The 21,758-nt window shown below is 42.8% G+C and overlaps 1 protein-coding gene across 2 annotated transcripts in view; it reads left to right on the forward strand.

Moving 5' to 3' along the window:
* The window catches only part of ADGRB3 (adhesion G protein-coupled receptor B3), a 703,006-nt gene that overhangs the window by 675,802 nt on the left and 5,446 nt on the right, over positions 1 to 21,758 (forward strand). For both annotated transcript variants that reach the window (XM_084826875.1, XM_084826876.1), the window contains one exon: positions 11,072 to 11,107. In XM_084826875.1, the coding sequence (XP_084683001.1) occupies positions 11,072 to 11,107 (36 nt within the window). The remainder of the gene's footprint in view (positions 1 to 11,071; positions 11,108 to 21,758) is intronic.

Genomic DNA, 21,758 nt, shown 5'->3' on the forward strand with positions numbered 1-21,758 from the left:
ATGCCTAATGACTTTGATTAATTGATGTTTACTCACTTCTAATGCCCCCTACAGACTTAGAGCAGTAGTTTATACAACCTAGATAGCTCTTTGAACTTTTTTTTAACCACTTTTTTATTGTTACTTTCCCGTGTGTGTGTGTGTGTGTGTGTGTGTGTGTGTGTGCATGCGCGTGTGCGGTCATAACCGCCCAGAGAGCTTCGGCTATGGGGTGGTATAGAAATGTAAATAATAACAACAACAACAACAACAATTCAGCCTTTAACAAAGACCTCAGCTCTCACCTTTCCCTTTAGAGATGACTCAGCCTGTATTACTGCCACTGAGTTACTGACCTGGTTCTCACATCACAACAACCCAGGGTTTTTTCAAACCCGGCGTTGTTGTGAGTGAACCACAAGTGACAGAACATGGCACTTCTCACGGCCCAATTGCACCTGCCACAGCCAAGCACAGCTAAACAACTCAGGGACACTCTGTCCCTCAATTGTTGATTGTGACATCTGTTCCTGCAATTATGGGTTGTTGGGGAAGAGACAACCCAGGGTTGTAACCCAAAAACAAACCATGGGTTGTCTGTCCCCCCATGACCCACAATTCTGGGTTCGGACATCATGATCAACAACCCAGGGATGGAGCATCCCTGAGTTGCTTAGCTCACCAGGAGTGGGCAAGTGGGAGCCAGTGGGAGCCAGCACACTTGCTCACTCCTGCTCGTTCATGACTACCCATGGTTTGTTTAAATAACCCCATGGATAGTCATGCTGTGTGAACCACATTATTCAATCGTCAGGCTTTGGGCACCAACAATGAGCTCACCAACTAAAATATGGGGCATGATGACCCAACCAAAGTTAAGTATTTTAGGTCCCCAGTCAATTTCAGAGACAGACAGACAGACAGACAAATAAATAAATGACTTTGAAAATCAGTGGGATTTCAAAATGCTTGCTGGATTGTGCCCATAGTTAAGGGGTACTTCCTAGGTGACAAGTTTGTACATGGTGATTGATCTCTATGTAGGAAAAAGCACATACATTGTTATGATATATGAAGTACAGTGTGGGGTGTGGCTTTACTGTCATGAAATTAAAAATTGGGTACCTGCCATGTGCATTGGCTGCCCAAATTACTTCACAGAGTTCTTTGTTGCAGCAACAAAAAAGAACAAGAACAAAAGCATTCTGGTGCATTTCAAACCTTACAGTGTCGGGTATACACCTTTTTCCCTGCTTGTAGAAAACTTTAGCATCATGTGAAGCAGCCCTAAGGCTCCCACAATACAGAGCTGTATATGGAGTTCCTCTCTTTGCTAATTGACATAACATTTTAGTCAGTTATTGTAGCAATACATGACACTGTTTCTTAAGGTTGTCCAATTGCTTATTAGAACAAGAAGTAATAGAGAAAGTGCTTAGCAGAAAGCTTCACTGTGCCACAGTCTGAGACTATTATTTATTGGGAAAATAATGGCACTCAGAAACATTGAGTTATGCTATTCATGCAAGATCCTTTGGAAATAGAAGCTGGCATGAAATATTTTAATTACTTCCATGCATAATTTGAATAGAACAGAGCTGCCAAACTCAGAAGTGACAAATTGCCACAGCACCACCAACATCTCTACACACACACACACACTTTTGAGAATTCACACAATTTAAAATATATCAAAGATACTATGAAAAAGTTGATTCCAACATTGTCCTATGTAGACCTACTTACTTTCATTCTTCTAGAACAGGTGAATCAGAACACCCACCCCTCGAACAAATATCTTTTCCTTTTTAAAGTTACAGCAAAATGATAATATCACTAACAGGATATTAAATAACTTAAGGGAGCAATCCTATCTAGATAGGCGGCCGCCTCCAAACTCGGAGGCGGCTGCCTATCCAAAGCGGGACAGGAGAAGCACGGCGGGGATCATTCCCTCCATGCTTCTCTTGCCCTGCTTTTTCAGCTAGACAGCCAATTGCAGCCGTCTAGCCGTGGTAGCACGGAGCAGGGAAGGAGGGTGCTGTATGACACATAGGATGTGTCATAGAGGCAGTTACACCCTCCCCGCCCCCAGCCACACCCCTTTTCAGCTGCTCCGCTCTCCTCTTGCGAGCACAGAGGAAGGGGCTATTGCCCTCTGCCTCTGAGGCAGCGCAGAAGTGTGGGGAGGTCGTTTCCCAGAAAACGACATATCCCATGGCCATCTAGCCACCGTCTAGCGGCCATAGGATTGCTCCCTAACTAGCGCAGTGTATTAACAGTATTCAGTATTTTATTTGCAATGACTCCATATAGCTATTTCCTTAAAACTAAACCAGAAGCGTATTTCCCATTTAGTACCTTTATGCTGCCTCCTGACAGAGACACCAGTTGCGCTCAGACAAATCAACTTTGGTTTATCATTACATGAACAAGCCTTAGGTTTGTGCATGGTCCTCCTCTCCTTTCTCCTCCTCCTCCAGCACAGCCACAAGGAGGAGTTTGGAAACTTTAGCTCAGGGGTCTCCAGCGTGGTGCTGCGGGGACCTCTAAAAGAACCGACAGAGCTCTCCACTCCCTGTTCCCTCCCCCCGCCGCCAATGTTTTAATAAAACAAACCTTGTAAAATGTTATGGTAGCCTTCTTTCTCTCCCTTTCTAGCCACTAATCTTGCTCTTTCTCTCCACCCTACCCCTTTGCCTTGCTATGTCTTCTGCCCCTCAGCCTCTAGCTTTGCTATTTCTCTCCCCACTTCTTTATCTTGCTGTTTCTCCCCCTCCAAGCCTCTAGCCTTGCTCTTTCTCTCCCCTCTACCCCTTTGCCTTGTTATTTCCCCCTCCCTCCCAGCCTGTAGCCTCACTATTTCTCTCCCCTTCTTTAGCTCACATTTGATTAGCGAGGCCCCCACAGCAGCCATTATGTGACTAGACACATCTTCCGAATAGCCAGGCACCCACAGTAGTTTCTCAAATTCCCAAATGTGCCCTCAGATCCAAAAAGGTTGTGGACTCCTCCTTTTGCTGCTATTTTTAATTAATGTCAATTTCACGTTATGTTCAAACCTTACGCTCTGTTTAATCTTAACTATGGTTTATTGAAACAAGCCAACTATGGTTAATTGAAACAAGGTTTACAGTTGGCTTATTTCAGACCAACCACAGTTTGTCTCGATTTGGAAGTAATGCTAAACTGTAGTCAGTTAAAAATGGGACTGAAGGCTTCCAATCCCCTTGTAGCCATGCTAGAGGAGAGGGAAGGGCAGAACACGCAAGGCCAAGACTTGCCCAACTTCTTTCTCATAACAATAGGCAGTGGTTCATTGTTACATCCATTATTCAGCACTAGTGCTAACATAAATTACATTGTGCTATTTCTCTAGCATAATGCCAATAGTGTTTGCTGGCATGACAGGTTTCCCCAGAAAACCTGTTGCACCAGCCTTCCCCAACAGGTGCCCTACAAATGTTTTGGACTTCAACTCCTATCAGCCAGCATGGCCAAGCATTCTGGGAGTTGTACTCCAAAACATCTGGAGGGCACCAGGTTGGGGAAGGCCGCACTAGAGGTAGCTTATGCTAGCACAACATAATCTACATTTTTGCGAGTGCTGAATAGGATACAGCCCTATATGTTTTATAGAGCATTAACAATTTCGTGTGAAGGGAACAGAGATCATTACCTCTTCAGCACAAACTGTCTTACTTTGTTCAAAGCTACAGCTGTATATATTACTTTGGGGGGATTTTCTCCTGTGCAACAATAGAAGGGCACCAGGGCCTTTCCAGATGACCAAGAGTCCCACAAATTTTGTTCTTAATGCTACAGATAATGCTATGCCAGGGGCATGTCCTATGTACATGATATAGCGAGATAAGAAGAGCTGTGCTGTATCATACCCAAAGGCTCCATCATTCTGTCCCCACAGGGAAACCCACAAGCAACAGCACCCTCTTGTTCATATACCCCAGCAAGGAGTATTCACAGGTATAATACATGGGTGAGGGGATTGTTCTTTATTTAAAAAACAAACAAGCCGATAATTCATTAGACAATGATCCTTAAGGCTACAATCCGGTACTCACTTACCTGGGAGTAAGTTCCATTGAATTTGGTTGGGCTTACTTCTGCATAGACATGAACAGGATTGCAGTGTAAATCTCAAGTCTACATCCACTACTAAAACAAAGAGAACAGTGCATATGGACATACAGTATATCATCATTAAATTTATTCTTCCAAAATATAATAAAAAATAATCTATTTTCTGATGAATGGAGTAACGTAAATTTGTTTCTCTCATGCATGTGTGTGGAGTAGATACGTTTCATCATTAGTGCCACATCCGAAATCCTATAAAAAGGGAGGGGATGTTCTTCTTCCAATACGAAGCTATAAAACTGTAACCATTAATAATAAAACTCATATCTAAGTTTTTCCACACACACCCCTTCAGTTACCTCAAAAAACTCTTCTTGGGAGTCCTTGAATCTGATCTTTGGTAATTAGTTCACTATATAACACAACTAAGTGCCAGAACGTTTACATTTTAATATAATTAATATATGTATAAATGCAATTGTGCAAGAAAAGTGGGGGCTATTTGTTTGTTTAATATATTTATATAGCACCCCTCAGGCAAACGATTTCCCAGGCAGCTTACATCAGAACAGAATAATTATGAAGTCAATATAAAATCACACATCAATGCACATGAAAAGACCAGCCATCAAAACAGCAGATTCCAGATTAAAATTCAAAACTTTAAAAGCTGGAAGAATAACAAAGATTTTTGCCTGGCACTGAAAAAATAACAAAGTAGGTGTCAATTGAGCATAAATGGGTACCACCATTGAGAAGGTTGTTGTTGTTGTTCAGTCGTTCAGTCATGTCCGACTCTTCGTGACCCCATGGATCATAGCACGTCAGGCCTTCCTGTCCTGCGCTCTCTCCTGGTGTGTGCTCAAGTCCATATTCGTTGCATCGGTGATGCTATCTAGCCATGTCATCCTCTGCCGTCCCCTTCTCCTTTTGCCTTCAATCTTTCCCAGCATCAGAGTCTTTTCCAGGGAGTTTTCGCATTAGGTGGCCAAAATATTTGAGCTTCAGCTTCAGTATCTGTCCTTCCAATGAGGACTCAGGGTTGATTTCCTTTAGGATGGACTGATTTGAGCTCCTTGCAGTCCAGGGGACTCGTAAGAGTCTTCTCCAGCACCACAGTTTGAAAGCATCGATTCTTTTGCGCTCAGCCTTCCCTATAGTCCAGCTCTCACAGCCATACATTACTACCGGGAAAACCATAGCTTTGATTAGACAGACCTTTGTCGGCAAGGTGATGTCTCTGCTTCTTACTATGCTCTCTAGGCTTGCCATAGCTTTCCTCCCAAGGAGCAAGGGTCTTTTAATTACATGGCTATAGTCACCGTCTGTGGTGATCTTGGAGCCCAAGAAAATAAAATCTGTCACTGCTTCCATTTCTTCCCCTTCTATATGCCAGGAAGTGATGGGGCCAGATGCCATGATCTTCGTTTTTTTAATGCTGAGTTTCAAACCAGCTTTTGCACTCTCCACTTTCACCCTCAACAAGAGGCTCTTTAAATCCTCTTTGCTTTCTGCCATTAGGGTGGTATCGTCTGCGTATCTGAGGTTGTTGATAATTCTCCCGGCAATCTTAATTCCGACCTGTGATTCATCCAACCCGGCATTTCTCATGATGTACTCTGCATATAAATTAAATAAGCAGGGCGACAACATACAGCCTTGTCATACTCCTTTCCCAATTTTGAACCAATCGGTTTTTCCATGTCCGGTTCTTACTGTTGCTTCTTGACCCTCGTACAGGTTTCTCAGGAGACAGGTAAGGTGGTCTGGTACTCCCATCTCTTTCAGAATTTGCCAGAGTTTGTTGTGATCCACACAATCAAAGGCTTTAGCGTAGTCAATGAAGCAGAAATTGACGTTTTTCTGGAATTCTCTTGCTTTCTCCATGATCCAGCTAATGTTGGCGATTTGATCTCTAGTTCCTCTGCCTCTATTGAGAAGGTTATAGAAGAGTAAATAATGACCAAAGAATGAGTTCATAAAGCAAAAGGAAAAGGAGACTTCAAATGTTCACAAGGTCATCATGTCTTGCTAGAAATGGAGGAACAGCCTTGGTGCTATTTAGAATGTATTTTTGGTTGTGTTTAAAGGGCTTCATTAACACTCCTGAATATGGTTGGTAAAGTGAAGGAGCACTCAGCCTCAAGGGGTATAATCCTATGCATGTTTAGAGAGAGAAAAGACCTTCAGCCCCCAGCATGGCTGCCTGGAGAATGCTGGGAACTGTAGGACTTTTCTCTGTCTAAACATGCATAGGATTGTGCACTAAAGAAGTTAATCACCCAAAGACATTTTACACTAAACTCACTACCATTAAGATCTCCAGCATGGTACCTGCAAGACAACTCTCTTGGTGCCCACCAGGCTCTCAGACCCTCCTGGGTTTTTTTTATTTTTAAGAGGTTTTTTTATTTAAAAATTTAACTGGGAGGCTGGCATGCTGCAAAGCAAAGTGTCAGCCTTCAGTGCCATCTCTGTTTCCAAGAATGCCTCTGACCCCACATTTCTGAGCCTCAGCAGTTTGCCTGCTGTGAAATGGCATAGGAGCAGAAAACTAGGGGTTCAAGGGAGTGGTTTTATGTTTTGGCGTTCGGACACCATCTCTGCCTTCTGCTTGGGTTTTGGGGCAAGTTACTTGTCCTTTAGTCTCACCAGTTTTCCTTCTAGAAAATAGGTGACCTACCACGTCCACCATGGCAGCCATTTTCCGAATGGGCAGGCCTCTCCCCTGCCCTATCATTCTACCTACAATTCATATGTTTCCAGCAACAAATTATTGCAGTTTGAGCACTGAGAAAATAGGTGTTTCATTAGCATAAATCACTGGCGGCCTTTAGATTAGAAGAAAGGCCTTTATTCAGTTATGAGTATGTACACCCACTCCATGTAGGCCTGCTGCAATAAGTGAGAGTTCCTCCCACCGACTTCCTGTCCCAGTACTCCTGTTCCCTTACTAGATCCTGAGCCTTTCCACTTAGTTCCATTACTCATGATACAATAGGCTTCTTGGGGAGAGCCATCTGGGGGAAAGGCTTTGGACTTCCTGCAGCTACTGAACAGCTGTGCATTTAGAGCTTGATCCATTCCCCACATCTTTCCAACCCCATATGTGGACACGCAAGTTTCTTGCCACTGACTCCTCTGTTAGCAGCCTTCCCATGCACACAGAGCTGCAGTAACGGGAGGGCTGCATGCCCTGAATGGAGTATTTGGGGGATAGAGTGGATACCCCCTTACTGTGAAATTTAAGAAGTGCAAAGCCCCTCCCTCCCCTATTTGTTCCAGCAAGCAAAGCAGCCCCCCCGTTTGCTCCAGCAAGCACATGGTGGCTTGGGATGATGGGAGTTGTAGTCCATCACATCTGGAGAGCACCAGGTTGGGGATGTCTGGTTCAGAATCTTGCAGGAAATGGTTTTTCAGTTCTGACTTGTAGCTATCGACTAGTCCGTTTGTCATTTGGAGAACAGGCCCGTTGTCTCATCATGTGCAACTCTGAAAGGCCAAGTGAAAGCACACCACCTTGCTTTAATGGGTGTCTTTCTGTCAGGTGGATCCTGTTGGATTAACACTTGAAATGAATCTACTAGCTTCACTTTCGAAGTCACAGCACCAAAAAAATGGTGCACGCACTCCCTTAGCGGCATTCTACCCATGACCTTTATCTAAATGTATTGCACTGCAGTGAAGTTGGTGCAGTATGTAAGTTACTCCTCTTTACTGTAAAGCTTAAGCAGACACTGGAGCTGTGTGGGCACTTAAGCCTAATCGCCCAGTTCTGCCCAGAGTGCTGCAGTCCTCCTGTCACTCATAAGCGGACATGCTGTCAGAATGCAAAGTGAATTCCGACCGCTTTCTGTTTCTTTCCCTGAAGTCCAGACTTCAGCAAACCACATCCTTCTACTTTTGATTTAATACCAGCTATCAAGACAATGAGTAAAAACAAATTTACTGTCATGTGAAGGCTTTAAAATAAGCATTTTAATGGTCTAATTTAATCAGCTATTTTCTTTCTGTGGCCATAGAGCCAGATCTGGTGTGAGTGACATTCTGATCTGAGGTCTGCCTGTAAAATCACTGTTTTATAAAACCATATTATTCTTCATGCTTAAACCTTTGTTCAGCTTTCTTTTTCTTTTTGTGGTGTAATTGTTCCAGTCAGTCTTTAAATATCCCCCTTAGTTAATGGAAAAAGGTCAAACTCAAGCGTTATGTTTCAAATAATCTATTTTCTAGGCTGAATCTACACATAGCAGTTATACCATTATCATACCATTATCATAACTATTGTGCCCATTGGTGTCATGTATACCAATAGTTACGATACCAGTATAACTGCTATGTGTAGATTCAGCCTTAGGGCTCAGATCCCACTGACCTAGGAGTAAGCCCCATTGAACTGTCTAAGACTTACTTTTGAGTAGACACTCAAAAGCTGCCCTCCTCTGAACACTTACTTAAGAGTAAGCCCAACAGAACTCAGTGAGACTTACTTTGGAGTAAACATCCATAAGATCAGGTTGTAAGTTCTTAACTTTCTGGCAGCAAAATGAATAGCAAATATAACAGTGCCTTAATTCCTCCTTGAATGGACTTCAAAGACAACACTGAAATCAGTGGGACTGCGTAAATGAAAAGCATTGTTTGCCTATACTTTCCAAGTTTCCCAATTCATGGAGGATAGCCATGTTTTTCAAGTCTCCCGCCTTGCAATCACCCCACTTTTCAGGAAGCAACTGTTCATTCTTTTCTTTTTTTGCATTATATATGGCAGCTAAAGCAAGAGGTTATCACCGTAACATGCCAATCATTGTGTGTCTGTGTGTATATACTTGTGTATGTATATGACACCTTTTAGTTTTTGCTCATTACAAAAACTGTTGATCACACAAAAATATGAATCACAGAAAGCGTTGAAGAAACTGGCACGCATGCATTGATTGCATTGGCTGATTTTCCCCCCTCCTCCCAGAAAACCTCAAGTAAAAGCAAATAGCTCGTTTTTACTGTCGGCTGCTGTATCTGCTTTTCCCAAGCCACTGGAAGGTGGGGGGCGGGGGGGACACAGCCAACAGGCTGGAAGAGTTGGGCAAGGGAGGTGCTTCCTTCAGCATTCTACCCTCTCCCTAAATTTATTGATAAAAGAACAAGCTGAACAAAAACATTCCAAGGAAGGAATGAAGGAAGGAATCTTTATTTTATGAACTGCACTGCGAATGATGGGGTGGAACCAGGAATGGAATTTTGTGCTATGGAAAAGCAGTGGGAGCTCACCCCTTATAGCTATACCTTGCCTGTGTTCAGGGGAAACCTCCTCCTGAATTCTAAATGTGTGGGGAAGTAAAAGACTGCTGGTATTTATTGATGAGGGAAAGGGACTCTTGACATGCTCAGAGGTACTTTTATTCCCTTCCTCCTGGTATTGAAAATGCAGGCTGAGGCCTGGAGAGGTGATCTTGCTTGTAACATGAAAGCCGTGAAGGGGAGAGAGAGAGAAAAGGGTAGGAGAAAGAACCTGTTTTGTGAAGACTTGGTAGAGGATCGAAAACAAGGAGTGGACTATAATGTGGAGGGGGTACAGAATGTATGGGCTCTCTGGTAGTTTGCTGGCAATGGAAGTGGGGTCAGTGATAATTTCCAAAGAGAGGGGTGCAGGATCTTTAATCTGTGTGGGAGATACACCATCACTCTGCAAATTCTGCTTCTTTAATTCTAGTGTGTGTGGGGAGTGAGGCTGCAATTCTTCAGTGGAGAGGTGAAAGCCCTCTGCATATGCTTAGAGGCACCCCATTGTTACTTAACTATTTGTTTCTGCTTAAGAATGCTGTGCTATGGATTCACTGAGTGATCTTGGGCTGGTTACCCAAGGCTGTTAGCAGGGGTTAAAATGTGTAAATAAATAGTTACATTGCTATGACTTGGTGTTCCTTTGTTGTAAAATGGAACCATTGTCCTCTAAATGATATACATGGAATATAGTGCATGTATGTATATTTGATGTATTTGGTATGCCATGTCGCATGTGTGTTTTCTCACTGCTTTTGTCACCTGGAACCATTTGCTTGCATGCACTTTTAGTTCCTGTTTTATACGTGGAGCTGGATTGTTTATTAGTTGTCCACGAGACCACACCATTCGGTTGCCAAACTCTCCTGTAGCCCAGGAGTGACCAGTTTTTCATCTTTGAAACGTTGGAAAGTATATATGCCTGAACACAAGCTTTGAAATCTCCATGATAACCAAGTATATCTATTTTTAAGCATGAGTAATGTTTGGAGATGTCCAGCCTTCAAGGACTACCTGTCAGAGGATGGCCAGTACAATTGGTAGTATATAGAACAAGTAGGTTCTTCGTGAGTGGATTCACACCGTTGGTTTAACACAGAAGGGAATTAACCTCATAGTACAGAGGCAGAGATTCTCATGTATTCCAATATTTTCTTTAACAATCAGGTGTAATCCAAAAGCAAGTTTGAACGTTTATAAAACCCAGATTCAGGAGGAATCATGTAAGCCTGTGCTAAACATTCTCAGTTTTGGCTCCTGTAAGTAACTGTTACTTTTGCACACATCTGAGCAGTAGTTTTACAGAGGAGAGCCTTTTGTGCAGGTCCCCTGTCTGATGAGCAAGGGGAATCTGGTTGCAGTACTGCTTTGGTTCTACCAAATTTTGGGCTGGATCCTGTCTTAGTTATCCTTAGAGTAGAGCTATTGAAATCAATGAAATTGATGGGACTTCAGTCATACTTAGAGTTATGACTAACATTAAGTCCCATTGATTTCAATGGGTTTACTCTAAGTATGAGTCTACTTTAAATATGCCTTGACCCAACCCAGTGTTCCACCAAAGACTAAACTGAAAATTCCTTTAAATATTTTGAAAAGATGTAACTCTTAGTATATCAATATTCAATTAAAGAATAGGTACTGTTATTTGATGTGAAAACATTAAGTTAATATGCAGTTTTGTTTTTGTTTTTCTCTTAATGATTAATAGAGAAGAAAATCACGTTATTCTGACCTCGACTTTGAAGTAAGTTTCCCTTTATTATTTCTACTTATTCAAATGGCATTTGATTTAAACAAGATAAATGTGAAGTGTTTCTTTTAATATATTGTAAGCCAGCTTTTGTAGGAGATAGTAGTACATTTTAATTGTGTGCTAAACTTTATATAGTGTGTGCTTTGCTAACCTTGTGCCGTTAAAATGTCTTATTTTTGCATTAAATATGCCTTTTTCCAGATGATAATTTAAAAATACCTTTTAGTGATTTTTTTTTTACAACATTTCCGCAGCTCCACTTACTTGGTCCATTTGTTCTCACTCTGAAGTTGCAGGAATCATTCTCCTTAACCCTCCCCCCCCCCTCCCGCTCCTGGTAATTGAATCTCTATATGTTGTTTTGGGACTTCTGCCTTTCTCATGGCTTCCTCTGTGGGTCGGTGGGGGAATACTAGTGCTCATTTACCTCTGCAAGGGTGGAATCCTATGGGATGCTACCTGGCTACTCAAGAGCAGTAGCTCCATGCTCTAGCCGCCTTGCATTTCTGCTAGATGGGTGATTTCGCCCATCTCGCAGCAGCACCTCAGATGGGGAGGGAAGGAGGCTGGGGTGGCCATAGGAAACAGCGTGAGGCAGCCGCCCTGGTCTCCTCCCTTCACCCCCAGGAAAGCCTCATTTCTCCCATCTCCACACTCCATCTTGTGAGCACAGAGAGATAGCTGGCACAGTTCTCTCCACGCTGGCTACGAGGGGGAGGGCGAGGGGGCAGGGAGCTTGGAACCAGGAAATGGAACAGTCCTATGTTCCCCCAGATGCTGTCCAGAGGACATAGGATTGCTCCCCTAACCATTTAAACATTTTCACAGTAAGATAAAAGAAAACCTGGCAACTAGAAGTCAGGGCAACCACCCAAGACAGTTTAAAGCCAAGCATGAGAAAGCCCTATTGCATGCTGAGGTAGGCAGTTGTCAGCTAGGGCAATGGGCAACCACCATCACCCATTTCTTCCCTGTAGTTTTAACAATCTAGACTGAAGCTGTGTACCACAAACCTTTCCAGAGAGATCAGTGGCTGTGTGCTGTGCATATTATAATATTCCGAAGACTTTCTGGCCTCTGAAACTCCAAGGGTATGTTGTAAATGTGCAGGAATGTAATTGTACGTGGAGCGGGTAGGGTTCAGGCCTCCAGGTGAACTAGGTAATGAAGTATGGAGAAAATATGAATGGACCATTGGTCCATCTAACCCAGTACCCTGACTAGGAATGGGTGAGAATTTTGTTCAGTTCATTTTTTTGATAAGAACTTACCAAAATGTGCAAAGTTCTTCATAATTGGGACAGAAAGCACTTAGGTTTTTTTAAAAAAATCTAATGCAAGAGAAAGCTAAATGGACAGCTTTGTCCATCCAGGCAGAGGGCTTTAACTGCTTAGCTCTTAAAATCTCCCCCCGCTTGGCAATTAAGGTTAAGGGGGAGACGTCCATTGGTTGGGGATGATCTGGGGCAGGGTGCAAATTAATTGATTTTATTTGAAATTATTTGGATGAGAAATTAATTGGCTGGCATTGCCTCCTGTGAAATTTAAATAAATCCTAATAATTATTTCTAAGTATGCATATATAGATATAAAGTAGCATGAACAGATTTTATGCAGATTTGTGTCCTATGGGTAGCAACGTTGGAGGAATCCAGTTTGGGGGGTGGAGCTCAATGAATTTTCATTGGCTGAACTCCCTGGACTTTGTTTCGTCTTCCACTAGCTGGCCCAACTCGGTCTGTAGCAAGTCGGGCCAGCTAACAGGTTTCGGTGTTTTTTTAATTTGTGCAAATTACAACTGTAATTTGCACAATTCATGTAATTTGCGCAAAATGTGCCCGCAATGTGCACAAATTGTGGCTGTAATTTGCACAAATCTCTATTTGGCAAATTACAGCTGACCCCCCCCCCAAAAAAAATATACACAAAAAATTCCCAGAGTTCAGGGGAAACCTGCAGCTTGGCTTGCAAATGCAAGCTGAGGCAGGCAGGCAGCAGAAGTTCAGCAAGCCCAAAAAGGGCCAGATTTCCTGGTGACAGACATCCCTACCTATGGGCTTGGGCCCTGAATGCTTGAAGTGCTACCAACAACACCCCCGGCAGGCAGACTGTGTGCCCTAGCATGGAGCTATGCCCCTTCCCCACAATCTGCTGTTTTAGAGCTTCTAAGCATTGGGTTGGGGGGGTTCTTTAAATTGTACACTACAAATTATTTTCAGAAAGGTGATGCAGATGGTTTGTTTGTTTATTTATTTATTTGTTTTATCTGAAACTTCACTGATGGTGATGCTTCAATCCTAAACATGATTTCTCACTGTGAAAGGGAGGGGGGAACCCCTATGGAATTCATGAAATTTATAGGATTAGCACCGTACACCTGACCCCAACCCTACTACTTTAAAATAAATGCCACTGGTTTCAGTGGAAGTTCCTTTGAAGAAATATGTTTAGAATTTGAGGAGGGCCTGTGTATACTCAGAGCAGAGCAACCTGCATGTGTTCAGTGGAATATTAATGATTTGTGGAATCTTGGTTTATGCATAAGCTTCCTGTTCATGCAAGTTAACTCTCTGATATATTTAGTTATGTGTTCCTCTTGTGAAGCCTCACCATGTTTGCATAGCCAATATACGCTTAGGACCACTTTATCATCGTTTGAGTAGCACGTACTAACTATAATTTCATATTAATGTGAATGGGTCCGGAGCATAGATAGCACAACATATGCTGTGAAAAAGCTTCTTGCATTTGAGAGAAGAAACTAGTTTACCGTTATCACTTCCCCTATTAAAAAAAAAAAAGTTTTTAAAAAAGCAGGTGTGCTGTCTTGTGAACTGTTCCTTATAAAATACCTCAAATCTAAGAAATATTGTCAAGTCTAACTAATATTATTAAGAAGCCATTATTAAATTGAGGGAGGAGCATGGTGTATATACAAAATGTTGATTACAGAATTATGATTTTTTTAAAAAAAATTACCATGTAATTTTGCCAGACATTTGAAGTAAGCTTATATTAGGCCTTGTATTTAAGCACTTGCCTGGTAGCCATAAGTGAAAGGAATTCCATGCAGGTGAGCACATGGGCTGTTAGAGGTGGGATCAGACACTCTGTCTATATGTATTTACAGCAATGGTGACCATTTCTTTTCACCCAAAATGATACATACCACACGTGCTTAGTACTAGACTGCACGTAGTTTAAGAACGTATCTCCACTTCAGTACCGAGCTAATGTATTACAATGAAAAGCAACAGGTTGGATCGAGAGAGTTTATTCTGCCGGCCAGTGTCTCCCCAAGCAGAGTTCCACAGAACACTCCTGAAGTAGGGAGGTGTTTTTTGCCAATTCCCCCCCCCCACTGCAGCCCTCAGTGCCACCTCCCCCCACTGTTTCAGAATGGGATGTACAAGGATTTTGTTTTGATACATTTTTACCTCTGATTTCCCCATATGCAACCCCAAATGTGAACAAGTGAACATTTTTTGGAAAACAAGCCTGCCCATTCCTGAGCTTGCGTTCACCTTCACAAAATGCATACTTTAGAAAAATTTGCTATTTTTTCACACTTTAGTCTATGTGGAGTGAGGGTAAGTGTACATCTGGGTGAGCACTTTAAGAAATGCATACTAAAAGGCATAGTCTTCCCATTCAAAGGAAAATAAAAACAGATACAATCGAAAATGGGAACGAGGCAGCAGTTTCAAGGTGGAGCTCAGAGAGCCTCAGTGAGATCAAGCATTGCTAATTCTCCCATCCCTAGTTCCAGGGGGTCCCCCAACTCTTCAGAGCAGATTTTTGGGAGACACAGGGGATCACAGGAGGATCACAGGATCACTTCTGCAGAAAAGCTCTATTGGATGAAAAACTGCCATCTGACGGAATGACCCCTTCCCTCCGCAGGATACTTTTGCCAAATCCACCCCGAAGCCTGGCCACCATTCATGTCAGTAAGCACTGGTGCCCTTGTAGCATTAGAAACTATGTAACAAGCCATTAAACATATATAGTGAAACCAAAGGCAGCTTTTTGTGGGGCTGGGGGTCATGAATGCCTAGCAGCAGTCAGGTCAGGTCAATAGCAGAGGAACACATATTCAGTGTTTAAAGGTTTATCCCGACAAAGGCAGAGCTCCCCAGCTGCCTCAAAATTCAAGCTGCAGGTTATCTGTGGGCCAATTATTATAAAACTACTTCGGTTGTTGCTGTCTGGCTCCACTGTATATGGACCCATTGCCAGGAAACTGAGGCAGAAGCACAGGTGGGCTAGGAAAAGCCAAATTCCTTTATGATCTTTTATAAGCCAAACTCCTTTATAAGGATGAGCTTTTCATGTACATTCCTGCCACATTGATTTACCTATCACCCAACTGCAGCCTTCCCTGACCTGGTACCCTCCAGAAGCTTTGGACTACAACTCCCATGAACCCAAGCAACCTTCCCTGGCCTGGTGCTCTCCAAATGTTTTTGGACTTCAACTCCCATCAACCCCAGCCAGCCTGCCTTCCCAATTGTTAGCAATAATAAGAGCTGTAGTCCCCAGGTTGGGGAAGCCTGAATTATAAGATGCTAACTCTAATGCGATTCTGCTTTGTGATTACATTTATTTATTTACACATTTTTAGGATCAGCTTACATAGTTATCCCAGGAACATTAGCCCTATGCAGACTATTCAGGAGATACTAGTGGGGAAGGCGAGGAGATCATTGTATTGCGCCTATGGGTCCCAGCTCCAGGTCCCAGCAACTGGCTGAGGATAATGGGAGTTGTAGCACAGCACAGCTGGGAAAGGCTGATGTATAGCATTTACGATTTGTGCAGAAAAACCCATTAATGCATAGATGCTGGGAGGCAGGGCCAGCAGGCATGAACCTCTTTCCTTCCCTCCTCCAAGTGTTCCTCAGAGCGGACATCTGCACAGGGCAATTGTATCCACTTTAAACAGAGAAAATTTACAAGTACTATATGGAGCATTTCAAATTCTGGAGTCACTCAGCCCCATTACTACATATAGATTTTTTTCTGTACCTAAAGAAAAGTAAACTTCTAAAAAAAGGCATCCACTTAACTATATAAAATCGCACACCAAGGAGGAAGACTGTGACGCCTTAACATCCAAATCAAGCTACCAGAAGGCAATTATATTTTTTTCTTAAAGTATATTAGGATAAATTATATAATCACAGTACTGAGCAAATCTTGTGAGTCACACTGTGCCATTTAGAAGGTCAGATATTCAGGGTGGTTCTCTTTCTTAAAATTTATCTCTATGGCAACTGATTCGAAGACCTCCTTCCTATCCATAAGAGAGCAGAATTTAGCATCTGATAATAAATACAGATGATATCGGGCACGTCCAAAACATTCTGTTCTCCTTTATCTGCCATCCTGTTAATCATTTTCAATGGTCTGACAAAGTCTTTATAAAATGGATGGATGTTTTGCCATGTTCACCCACTGCTGCTTCTTCGTGAACTTTTGTTCTACAAATGTGAGTACCACCAGCTGGTGTGGAGATTTTATTTGTCCAATCAGGTACACATATATATTGCCTTTGAGATCCTAAGAAAGGTTTAACCTAAGGGAGTTCTTGGAAGGAAAGTGTCCCGTCCCCTTTCCTCCTCTGTAGTCACCTAGACCCCCGAAATGCCTCTCTGGAGGATCAGAAAGCCCTCCTGAACGATGTGGGGTGAGACATGGTGGAGCTTCTGGGCGATGGGTCAGAGGAGTGCCCAAAATCAGACTTGGATCCTAAGATAAGTCAACTTCAGGTGCAATCCAATGCATGTTTAGACAGAAAAAAGTCCTACAATTCCCAGCATGCCCCATCCCGAAGCTGACTAAGTTCACAGAAGGAAAGATTCCCATCCCCTGCTTCTCCCTTCAGACCTCCATGCCCATCCCACATTGTTCAAGAACCCTAACCCCCCTTGATCCTCCAGACAGTCTTTTGGGGGGTCATTCAGAGGGAATGAGATAAGGGAATCTTCCCTTCTTTCAACTTCCCTAGGACTACAGTCCTATACACACTTACCTGGGAGTATGTTCCACTGAAGTCAACAGGGCTTGCTTCTGCATAGACATGCATAGGACCGCACTGTAAGTTAACTTACCTTAGAACCAAAACAGACACTCTTTTAAAGACATCACTAGCAGCTATGGTTTGGGTTTTAATTTTTACTCTTGGGTAGATGCAGGGGGCCTGATCCAGATTGAGACCCTAGTGTAGGGGTAGGGGTGTTAACCCTTTCCCCCCTTCTATGTGCCCAATCCGAATCAGGTCCCCCAGACCTGAAATTTCTATTGCAAAATAGTGATCCGTTTGCTTTTTTCCACAAAAATGTGTGTTATATGTGTTCGTGTTCTTGCTAAGTTTTGCTTTAAAGCTCCTTTCCTATAACAGGGCTCCTTCATCCAATAATCATTTTGAAAGTGGAACCAGCCTTTTGAAATACGTGTGGGTGTGTAGAGCTTAGTTTACTCCCTAGCATTTAGCAACTGTAAGATTAATATCTTGTAAATCTCCAGAAAGTCGCTTATGCGCGACTTCCTTCATAAATCTAGGTCAGCTATCTCTTAGGTGAATTATGCTTTGCATGAAGGATCTCACTGAATCCTGCAGAACTGTTTCCTGTTCTCTCCCCACAGTTCTGGTGAGGTTAATTGGTTTATAATTGCTTTTTTATGTTCCCTTGCCCATAATGCAAGTCATGTCGCCACTTCGTTAGGCATCAGAAATCTAATCCAATATAATCCTACAATGCATCTTGCTTTAATAAGAATAGCATCCTGCTGGGTCTTCCAAGAAGAACAGGCTGTGGAAAAAACCACCCCCTAAGTAACAAAATGATTTAACCTGTGTAATGAAGTTATTAGAAAGTGACCAGTTAAAGAAAGGAAATCACTTACCAAATACAACCACTTTAGTTTTAGGACAATATTCAGCTGTATCATTCTGCAAGCGCAAATGATGTTGTGCTAGCAGAAACTAGGTTCTGAACTATGTGCAAGAGGAGAATCCAACTAAGGGTGCAATCCTATCTGGATAGGCGGCTGCCTCTGAACTCTGAGGCAACTGCCTATCCAAAGCAAGGCAGGAGAAGCACGGGGGGGGGGATCGTTCCCTCCGCGCCTCTCCTGCCCTGCTTTTTCTTCTAGACTACTGTTTTCGGCTGTCTAGCCATGGGGGGGCTGATGGGGAGAGGAGGCTGCTGTATGACACACAGGATGTGTCATACAGGCTGATCCACTCTTCCCGTCCCAGAACACCCTCAGCCCCGCGTGGGCTCCAAGGTCGGTTCCCTGAAAACAGCATATCCTATGGCCATCAAGCCTCTGTCTAGCGGCCATAGGATTGCTCCCTCCAGTTATGTTTGCATAAGTACAGTTGTGCAAGCAATTGTGCATTAAGTTTGTGCAACCAGTTGCACATTACACTTTTGCAATCTGTTGAGCAACTGCTTGCTCAACCATTTGCGCAAGCATAATGCACAACTGCTTGCTTGATGGAAAGATTCAGCAGAGCTCCACTAACGCTGTTTAAGTTTGCGGAATGACACCAGTGGATACTGCCCATAGTAAAATTAATACTAGTATGTTCCTTCTGACAAAAAGGATAAGGAAGATATATGTACATATACATATAATGTAGAACAAGTGGAAATACTCTCACAGTTCAATATTTGAGGTCCAGTACCAATATTCCACAGTGGATTTTATCTTCTATCAACAACAATGCAGCACAATGTCACTCAAGTAGTACTGCAGTGTTCCATGTCTATGGTCCTCCACAAGAGTCATAAAAATTGAATGCATTGGTGCATTAACCAGTTCTGTTCTTTTATGGAGCATAATCAATAGGTGCATCCACACTAGGGCTCTTTAATGCTACTGAGGCAACACTGTTCCACACTTGGCTGGAAGTGGAATTTGAACGGGGTTCCATGGAGCGCTTAATATAGCATTCTTTTCCCCATGAAATTTTGCAAGCCCTGTCCACATGCCAAACAGGGAAAATGGCTGCTTCTGAAAAGGATGGCATTAAGGGACCACTTTCCAAGGTATTTTAAATCTGAGGAGCGCAATCCTGTTCTAGCACACCAGCAGACATTTAAAACGAAAGTATTTGCATCCAGGAGGCCAGGACAAGGAAGGGGGCTTCCCTCCACTCCCACCGTGAGCAGAGATGCCAAGCATCCGACCTCTTTCTACTCTTCAGGGCGTGGGGTCTCCCCTGGTGCTGGCCTGACTCTCCCTCTTCTTCGCCCCTCCTCATCTGCGCAGCGGCTGCCCGTCTCATTCCTTCCCCTCTCCTCCTCTCTTCTCTCATTCATCCTAAGCTAGTCTCAGTGGAAATTCCCCCTGCTCTAGGGCAACCACTTCCACATTGCCCCAAAAGATGATATGCATCCAAAAAAGAGGACAAATAGGTCACAGCTTTGCATACATTTTATGCATGCCAATTGATATGTGTAGATCCAAATTTAGAAATGATTGCTGTAATTTAAAGAGAAATACGATACATCTCACCCTAGTGTGGAAGGCTGTGACCAGGTGATCTGTGTGCCTTGCTCAGTTTGCAGTCCAGGTGCTGCTGTTGGGCAACATCAAGGCCCAGCTCTTCCTTCTGATGGCTCTTTACCTTTATACCGAACTTGGACTGGACAGCCCTTCAAATAGAGGGCACTGAACTCTCCAAAATAAAGGACTGTCCTCTGTAAAGTAGGACACAAGGCCACACTACTCTGCTGTCTGCGCCAGAGAAGAGCAGGGAACTCAGAGCAAGTCAAACTCCATTGCTTAATGGGTTGCTCATAACAGGACTGCAGATCAACACTTTTCCTATGGAATTACAATTGTTTTAAAGGCCTATTGGGTAGCATGGTACTGGTGACAATGTACACATTTCTGAAGCAGGCATTCTTGTCCTGAAATTGGCTAAATGCCCATTTAAATCTGTGAGTTTCTGGACCTATTCTCTACACATTTTCTAGCATGTAAGTCACACAGCTGACAAAGGAACTAACTTGTAAGGAATAACGCTTTCTTCCCATATTATTTTATCACAGTTCTTTTAATAAATATCTCTTAATCATCCGAGGGGAAGTCTCCCTGGGCACTGGATGGATCTCTCTCTTGCATGGCAGTTTGCACCACTATGGCTGGCATCCCCCCCACCCACCCCGCCCACTTTCTCCTCCCAGTAACAGTTAGAACCCAATCTTATGCCTTTTTCCTCAGAAGTAAGTCTCACAACCTTTGATAGGGCTTACTCCCACATAAATGTGCATACAACTGCATTCCCCATTAATATACGAATTCCTATAATCAGGGCAAGTTCTGGAGTTAGGAGAAGGCCACTTGCAGGCTCTTCCTGGGAAAGCGAGAAGGATTTCAATCTGCTTTAGCAATTCCACTCTTTCTTCTATTTTTAAATTGTTTCGTTAATGCTCTTGCACATTAGAAGAAGGATTTTTTTTCTTTTAAAGAGGTAAAGCATCCAAAGGGTCCTTGGCTGAGCCTTCCCTCAGCATCACCTTAGCAAATCTCTATTAAAAAGTAATATGGATTCTAGTTTTAGATTATATCTGAGGCTATCTTTCCAAGGTGAAAACGTCATCCGAGCTTGTTTTCTCTACTGCAGTCATGCATCAGTGAACATAATGGTGCTAAGGATTCTTAGAATACTATCACATTACATGCTTTATGAACTTGTACTTGGATAGTAAAAGGAGGAGTTCTGTTCATGATTTGCTGGCTGGATATATTCTTGCACACAAAATGTCACATGTAGGTGTTTGTTTTTCCGGCGCTAGAACAAAATGACTAGTAAAAAAAAACCATACTCTTCCAAGAGAAGTCTCCCTGTGCTGGTACCGTGAATTCGGTGGCACCCCAAAAATGCAGTCAATTTTATATGCCACATACAACTAGAAATAGAAATGAACTTAACGCTCCAATCCTAAACCCACTTGCTAGGAAATAAGTCTCATTGGATACAGTGGGACTGTATAACCAAAGGCCTAGGCACACGTATGTGACAACAAACCCTGTTGGGGCTTCCTAATGAGTAAACAAGAGTAGGACTGAGCTGCACATCACATCTATAGACTAGGAGCCAGTGTGGTATAGCGGTGAGGTTATTGGACTAGGGCTAGATCTACACTATTGCTTTATAATGGTATTGAAGTGCACTGATAACTGTTGGGGCACATTAGGCATTCTATATACTGCCACTGTAGTGTTATTTCCTGCTTTTTATTCCACATTATCCAATTTATTGCAGCAAATGTCATTGTATGTCCTACAAGGTCTAAATGCACAAGAAGGATATAGCGTTACCATGATGGGATCGTAATGATATGGCACAAGGTGTAGATTTGACCTAGGACTTGGGAGACCAGGTTCAAATCCCCATTCAACCATGAAGCTGGCAGCGTGATCTTGGCTGAATCACTATATCTGAGTCTAACCTTAGGATCGATTGTTGTGAGGATAAAATTGGGGGGGGGGAGTTCATGTGTGCTACCTTGAGCTTCTATGAAGAAAGGTGAGATATTAATGCAAGAAATGAAAACAATAATAATTTGGCTTTAGATAACAATAAGAACTCTGGATGCTATATTCCAGACAGATAATGTTC

Source organism: Heloderma suspectum, chromosome 1 (assembly GCF_057233095.1).
Source record: "Heloderma suspectum isolate Gila_16-S chromosome 1, 16-S_ref, whole genome shotgun sequence".
Taxonomy (NCBI): domain Eukaryota; kingdom Metazoa; phylum Chordata; class Lepidosauria; order Squamata; family Helodermatidae; genus Heloderma; species Heloderma suspectum.